Below are 8199 nucleotides of genomic sequence, written 5' to 3' on the forward strand. Positions count from 1 at the left end.
AGGATTTCCTGTAGGATTTTGCCTGTGCGTAGCTTTATTCTGTTTCTTTTTATCCTAAAAAACTCCCTAGTTCTTGCTGATGACAAGCATAAATATGGAGAGTGGTACTCAGTGATGTGTTGTGTTGGATTTGCCCTAATAATAATGCTTTGTATTCAGGACATAAAGGTTATTTCTTTGCCACATATTTTGCAGTTTTACAATAGTGCCTTATTGGAATATTTTTATTCTGTACAGGCTTCCTTCTTTTCGCTCTGTCATTTAGGTTAGTATTGTGGAGTAATTACAATGTTGTATCAGAGCCATTAAAAATGTTTTAAAGTCACCATTGGCCTCATGGTGAAATCCTTGAGCGGTGTCCTTCCTCGCCAGCAACTAAGTTAGGAAGGACGCCTGTACCTTTGTAGTGACTGGGTGTATTGATAAACCATCCAAAGTGTAATTAATAACTTCACCATGCTCAAAGGGATATTCAATGTCAACATTATTTTTGCACACAGAATGAGTCCATGCAAATTATTATGTGACTTGTTAAGCACAATTTTACTCCTGAACTTATTTATGTTTGCCATAACAAAGGGGTTTAATACTTATTGACTTAAGACATTTGAGCTTTTCATTTTTAATTCCATTTTGACATTATGGGGTATTGTGTGTAGGTCAGTGACACAAAATCTAAATGAAATCCATTTTAAATTCAGGCTGTAACACAACAAAATGTGGAAAAGTGTAGGGGTGTGAATACTTTATGAAGGCACTGTATGTTTTCATTATTTATTTGTATCTAAAATGGATATTTGATGGAAAGATGTTTAACACAACCCTTGTTTTAGACTACAGATAGACCACAGCCAGTCCTACATACACACATTTTCCATTCCTTTTGTATTTCGGAACAAGAATGGGAGAGAATGTTGTCCTGTGTACATTAATAATGGAACAGTGTCAGAGGCACAGATGAGAAGTGTGTCGTTCTTAAGTAACTTGTCACAGGGTGTTGAGTGGGATGTGTTGAGCATATCCTGAACCTGAACGTCACGACATGCTCTGAGAGGAGCATTAAAATATATTTAATTTAAAACCTTATCTCTATGCATATACTGTACAGATGTAGCATCATGTTATGGGTATGCTTGTCACCGGCAGGGACTGGGGAGTTTGTCAGGATGAAAATAAATATGAAAGGAACAAAGCCCAGATAAAAAGTTAGAGGACAATGTTTTTAAGCGGGACAATTAAATAAATGTTAATGCCAAATACACACCAGAATAGCTTTCCAATAGGTGTTGAGTGTTCCTGAATGATCCAGTCTGTCATGACTTAAATCGGCTTGAAGATCAGAGACTAGGTTGACAAAAACAATAGATATATGTTGCCCTAAGAGTTGTGTGAAGTTGAGTCTTATTTAAAATGTTTTACAGCTGTAATAGCTGCCAAAGGTTCTTACACAAAGGATGGGAAGATATACGCAATCAAGACATTTTTGTGTTTTATTTGTATTTATTCAGAAGATTTTCTATAATTTTTCTTTGACTTTGGAAATGTGCAGTAGGTTGTGTAAATCAGTAGGGAAAAAAACAAATTTAATTACTTTTTTTATTTTATTTTAAGGCAGGAAAATGTGAAGACTGTGCAAGGTGTGTGTAGACTTTCACTAGGCACTGTATCTCTGTCAGTTGGCATTATTTTCAGTTTAAAAAAGTTATCTCCAATCAGTTTCAGAATTGCTGCCGAAAATCGGTACGTAATTAGTTAATTAGCGTATCTCTCATCTCAACTAAATAAATCTTCCTTTACCTTGCAGCTATGGCATATGATGACCTTGTTCTGTTGCTTGATAAGGCACTTTAGACCAGAAAATGGCTGCAACCTGCTGGAAAACGTCCCTCTATTGGGGGAAAGTTGTAGGCTATGTATTGTATTGTGGGTAGTATCTCTAATGGCAGGTGTTTAATATGTGGCTAGTCCTCAGGGCTGCCTGTAAGACTTGCTTATTATAGCTCTCCCCCATATCCTCTGACTGTCTGTCTGTCACATCCCACTGAAATAGGTTTCTCTCACTCCTTTCTCCTGAACTGCCTGTCTTGTAGGGAAGGATACTTTTGTCTGAGAACAAAAGCCCAGCTTGGCTGCCTCCTCTCCTCCCCTCTATTCTCTCTCCTATCTCTATCGCTCTATCTCCTCCCTCGCTCTGGGCGCTCTGCCCGGGTGGGTAGACTGCCACTGCAGGGCCGATGAGGAGTTTACTCTGAACCCCCCTGTGCCCCAGAGGAGAGAGGGAGAAAGAGGAGGAGAGGGAGAAAGAGTGCATCAGTGAAGACACAGAGCTAGATGAGATGCCCACTTTCCTCACTACTACATAAATAAGACTGGGACAAACGCGTGGTTCTTTAGCTGAGTAAGGATTCTAATGGTTCACTGTCACTCTGGGCTGCAGCATGGAGACTATTCATATATTGAATTATCTACTTTACATCCAGTACAAATGGGAAAAAGTAGTCAAGGTGAAAATAGGTTACCTGTGCCATCACATTCTTTCAGCTTTACCTTTCAGTTTGTGATCTGTGACTGTGTCTAGAAGGTATTGTGTCCGCTGAATCCTTGTCCCTCCTTGGTTTGTGTTGGGCTTGACTTTTCTTATCCAAAGCTTAACCTACAGTACGGTAAATCCCCTTGATTGTTTGTTTTTTTCCTAGCCGGATATCACTCTAGTGCCTTCAGAAAAGGGAACCCAGTCTATGACATTTCATTGAGTTTCTTCTGTCTTCTGTTGGTAACCATTTTGATTACAAATGTAAAATGTGTACCCAATTCTCAGCAATTTTTTAAATTGTACTGCAAAGATATCTGCAAATTGAGAATTGGTGAAGGTTGATAACATGTTATAACATAGTTGGAACATTTTTGTAACCTAGGGGGCGGTAACGTTCAGGGTTTCTGTAATGAGTATATACATTTATATTCTAATTTCCTTCAATATATTCAATACACCATATATATAGATGAATATATAGATACATTTGCTGATCAAACAATTTGCCTAATTTAATATTTTGCACATTTATGTAATATATATATCAATATTGATAATGAATGAGAGAAAGTGTTTGGACCAAATCTGAAGGGTTAGGGTTAAATATACAAGGACCCACAGTGATAGTTATTTGATTTAATCATTTGATTAATAAATGTATTTGCTCCAGTGGAATGACTTAATCTTTCGTTGACATAGGACATTTGATATTGCTCACCTAGTCTAGTATGTGTGTGTGTGTGAATTTGTGTTTTCAACCAGGAAAGCACATGGTTCATCAAGGTCTGCTGGTATGTAGGCTAGTCTGTGATGTTTTCTCCTTCTCCCAGCTGTTGTGTTGTCTGTGTGATGTTGGTAATATGGAGGAGCCAAACCACACTAATCCACCTGCTAACCTAGCAGCTGTTTCCCAGGATCTGTAGTCAGGTCAGGATGACGGCGTCACCACTTCGCACTCCCTGTCAATGAGAGCTATCTCAACAGAAGCATCACTAGCCTTCTGATGGACTAAAGTGGGTGGGAGGTGTGGGAGAGCAGGTTGGAGTTGGAGGATGACTAAGAGTCAGCAGTTGCGTTATCTTTCATACTCTGATTATATTGTCTTTGATTTACCCCATCGCCAATGGAAGTCAAATGGAGGCAGATTAAATGGCCATTGACTTTATGATACTATGATTCAAAAATAATGTATTATTTATGTCTCATAATCTTACAGTATGTAACTAGCTGGATTCTCCTCTAAATTGGGGATATATGCCATTTTAATCTTCAAATTATTATTTTATGGATTTAATTCCACGGATTAGTCTGTTTTAAATTCATAACCCAGGCAACTCTTAAATGAGATATGGGCCATAGACTTGGGTGTATTGTGGGGTCTAGTAAACGGATAGTAACAAGTATGTGATTATATCACTGAAGGGTTCAACTGCAGATGGAGACCACTCATTTGTGTATCATGAACAATCAGTGCATTTTATTTTCCATCACAGTACAAAAATAAATTAAAGTAAGCAGAAACAAACTGAAAAAGGTTCAATTACAGCAAAGGCTTTTTCAAAATAACTAGTAGCCTATCAGTGTAGAGTATCCTCTTTTTCCACTTCCTATTGGTCATAAGAAAACAAAATTCACACAATCTTCTGTACAAATAAACTCTCTCACACACACGCTCAATTACACACTCACCACACATGCAGTCATTGAAATGCCTTTTTGAAGTTCTTTAACACTGTTTCTTTTTTGTTCTACAAAGTACACAACAAGATACAGAAAAAGAAGTCAACAGAAATGTTCTAACTATCACGTCTTTTTTCTCTCTCTTTTTTGTAAGGTTTTTCAAGTCTTTTTCAAACTACTACTCAGTGACACAATTGAAAAAAATGGCACATTTTAGTGAGTTGGGGCGAGAGGACAGCGAGAGGGTCAAGATTCCTTTGACCCCAATGCCCTGCCTTTTCCCCAGAGCAGTGCCTGTCCAAAGTGCTTGGCCCCCCTATTACACTACACAACACACAACAACCCATTTCCCATTGCATTTAATCTCCCCATGACAAGGAACAATGCCACGGTACTGCTCTACAATGCTCCACAACACGTGTCCATTTGCACCATTCATTTTTCTCTTTGACTCCAACTGATACAGCAGAGGAGAGAGATGATCATATATCAACCAACAGTCCCTAAGAACAACCTTCATCACATGAGAGAAGAGAATAGCCTTTTTCCGGCATGGAAAAGACATACAATTAAAATAAAAAGTATTGTCTGAATATGACTGTCAAACATTTTGCATTTCCAGAAAGAAATTTGAGAAACAATTATGAAAGAAAGCATGCATAATTTCTCACTGTTGAGATGATAAAAAGCGGGCATATACTCTTGGTTTTATTCTCTTGTATTTATTATTATTATTTTGATTTGTTTGATTTTTTTTCCCAAGGTCCAGTTTAGTCTATGTATACTATTGACAACTTATTCCTGTTAAACTGTGGATTCAATTCTACTTATCTCTTACAACATATACTGTAGCAGTGGTTGACAGAAAAACCTACCACCTCCCTTTATCTTATTAGTTATTGGAGATGGAGGTGCTATCAGTTCTACCAGTTTCTAGCCTTTACAATTCTTCAATGCAAATGATAGCCATGTATCTTAACTGCTCCATTTGCTCTCATGTAGATGTAGTCATGGTTGTCATGGTGTTCCTATTGCCCTCTATGCTCGTCCATTTCTCAGAGTGTCTTCAGCTGATTCAAAACCTGATTATCTCCATGGAGGTCAACTTGGATATACTGTAACCTAATCTCATCTCCTCCCCAGCTGAATAAATTGTTGTCTTAGATTTGATTAATATTGGCATTGAGAGATTATTCCAGGGGAGGCTACCTGTCATTTTCTCTGATGTGCCACTTAGTGGTTTTGAGTGAAATGCCCTGCCATTGGCTGATGGTTATATTGTCTTGTTGATATGTGGAGCTTGCTCTCTGTCTAGGGTTGTAGGGTCTTTGTCTTTACTCAAGGTCTCTCTGATGTGGTAGTTACTTTGGCGATGGTCAGACTTTTTATTGGTTTTTAATCTAGGGTCAATCTATAGCTTATTCTCTGCAACATTAATTTGCAACAACCATCGATCTTCATTCCCACCTAAGATAAACTCACCAGTTACTCACAAAACCCATTCTTTCATATCCGGTTATTTTAAACAGACCAATGTATCATTCATTCATGATCTTTTGATTACAAGGGATGTGCTAAAATAACAAATACATTACAATAAATTAAGTTTCAATTAGTTATTAGATGAAAATTCATCCAATTACTCAACATTTGGACATCTTTCAATGTGTTTTCAGACCTACAGGATTTTCATCAAAGATATGGCACTAGTTAAACATTTGTTAAAGCTGAATGTCTTGTAGCAGAATATGAACCTTCATTCCAAAGTGTTTTTAGACAGAACCTTTAGACAAAAATACAAAATTATTCCTTGGTAAACAAATAGCCTATTTTAGCAAGCATAGCTAAATAAACTAGTTTTCACTTTTCTCACAGCATTCTCTAATGCAGATGCAGCTGGTTTAATTACAGATCAAATGGAAATAAGTAAATTAATTATTGTACTCAGAAATTCAAGAAAAATTGCATGGCACACGTGCATTAGTTTATTATTTCTAAGTAAAAATAAAAAGCCTTTAAGAAAATCAATAAATAAACCTCCCTGGGCTTGAGCCTTTGAAGAGTAAAACATCCATTAATTTTTTTTCTGAGATGAAAGTAAAGTATGTCTTTCTTAACACGTAGTGTGACCATCAAGCCTTGTGTCTTATGTTGTATTTCCTCATGTCCTATTGTCTTGTTGTAAAGAAAAATCCCACAATGCAATTCAGGCCTGTTGTCAAGTCCTTCTGAAACAATCTTTCTCCACCAAACCCCTCTCGCCAAGTCACAAACAATAAACCCACAACAACATGAATCCAGCATCGGTGCCCCCACTTTTCCATTCAGATCAGATACTGTTTGCACTGCAGCAGAACTGTCCAGTCCATATCCTTCCTTGCAGTGGGGGTACATGGGTTTTCACTTCACAGTCTAAAGAGCCAGCGTTGCAACTTGTCTGTTGATGTGAACACTAGCCCAGTCACGCAAGGGCCCTTTACCATCCCGTGGTAGGCAGTGCATCTCAGACAGTCAGAACAAACAGCAGGTGGCTGGAAGGGTGCTGCAGCCTCAGTCCTTTCCACATTCATAGCTGTAGATTTGTGTTCCTTTTCTATTGTTTGTTTTTTCATTGTCGGTTTTGTATTTTTCAATGTATTTATATATGTACGTAAGCAGAGGATGTACCCGAGTCTGGCCTTTTTGTTTAGGTGTCAAAAGTGAAGTGAAAATGCAATTCTCTTTCCTTCGAAAAATATTAGTTTGGTCTTAAGAAAACTTGAGATAAATAGGATTTTTACCATAAAATGTTTTTGTTTTTTTCATCAAACTGCATTCCTATGCCCCTCTTTCAGTGAACTGTTGTACTGTTAGCTCTCAAACATGCTTATAATCTAAAACTTTTGGGGAATATCTGAGCCAAATTAACCCTAAAAATGAATCTTCCCCACTCCCCAAAACTTCCCCACTCCCCTCTTCCTACTCCCTCAACCAATCCCCCTCCCCCCATTTTGAAATACCAGACTGGAGTAGGCCCCTCCCCTCTCCTGGTTTCCCTCCCCTCCCCTGGTTTCCCTCTCCTCCCCTGAGCCCCGGGCCCCTCACCGGTCCAGACCGATGAGCAAGCGGCTCCTCTCCTCCTCCTTCTGGCTTTCGCTCTTCAGGTCGGCAAACACCTGAGTGAAATAGTGCGGGTCCGAGTTGATCTGGAGCATCTTAGCGCTCATCAGGTTGATGATGGACAGGCAGCGGTCCCAGAAGGTCTCCTTGGAGCTCTCCACCAGGAAGGGCTTGAGCGGGTAGGAGATTTCATTGCCCATGTATGAGTAGGACAGGTAGAGGCAGGTGAGCAGCACGGCCTGCAACTCGTGCTCGTTGGCCACCTCGGAGGAGACCACGTCGCGGCACAACATGTAGACAAACACCACGTTGGCCGGGGTGATGAACCCCTGATCTTGCCAACCCTGAAGGAGCAGCGAGCGGTCCACGCTCCGCAGCCACAGCACCGGGTCAGTGGGGGGCAGGTGCTTCAGTCTGTAGCAGCGCCGGCACAGGAACTCACCCAGGCAGCGCAGGAGCTCGCTGGTGGAGGCCTGGACGATCACCCTCTTGGGCGTACCTGGGGCTGCATTAGAGTTGGTCAGTGGGGCCTTCTTGACTGACGAGGCGGCGTTGGAGCTCTTGACGAGGGCAGGGGTGCTCTGGTCCTGTGTGAAAGTGGACAGGTTGGCGCAGGACTGAGACTTCTTCAGGTTCTCGTTGTTGAGATGGGTCACATTGTTCTGGTATGTGGCGTTGGGCTGCACCTTCTTGGAGCTTTTTTTCTTGGCCGACACAGCCACGATCCGCTTCCATGGCAGAACATTGATGAGCGAGTGACGCTTCAGGTTCTTGTCTTTGGCGTTCTTGCTGTTCTGAATGGCCGTGTAGTGGCCCACTGTGGCTGGCCCATCTTCGAAGAGGGCCGCCTTCCTGTAGCTGGGCGAGAGAGACAGCACGGTTCCCAT

General features: G+C 40.4%; 1 protein-coding gene across 1 annotated transcript; it reads right to left on the reverse strand.

Annotated features, from left to right (window-relative positions):
• Window positions 1-7293: 7293 nt before the first annotated feature.
• LOC311100380 (cyclin-dependent kinase 5 activator 1-like) lies at window positions 7294-8199 on the reverse strand (the record flags this gene model as incomplete). The annotated part of the gene is made up of 1 exon (XM_084141274.1): window positions 7294-8199. One exon carries the CDS (start codon window positions 8197-8199, stop codon window positions 7294-7296), a length of 906 nt encoding a protein of 301 aa, XP_083997400.1.

The sequence above is a fragment of the Coregonus lavaretus genome (assembly GCF_964263955.1).
Source record: "Coregonus lavaretus genome assembly, chromosome: 25".
NCBI classification, from domain to species: Eukaryota; Metazoa; Chordata; class Actinopteri; order Salmoniformes; family Salmonidae; genus Coregonus; species Coregonus lavaretus.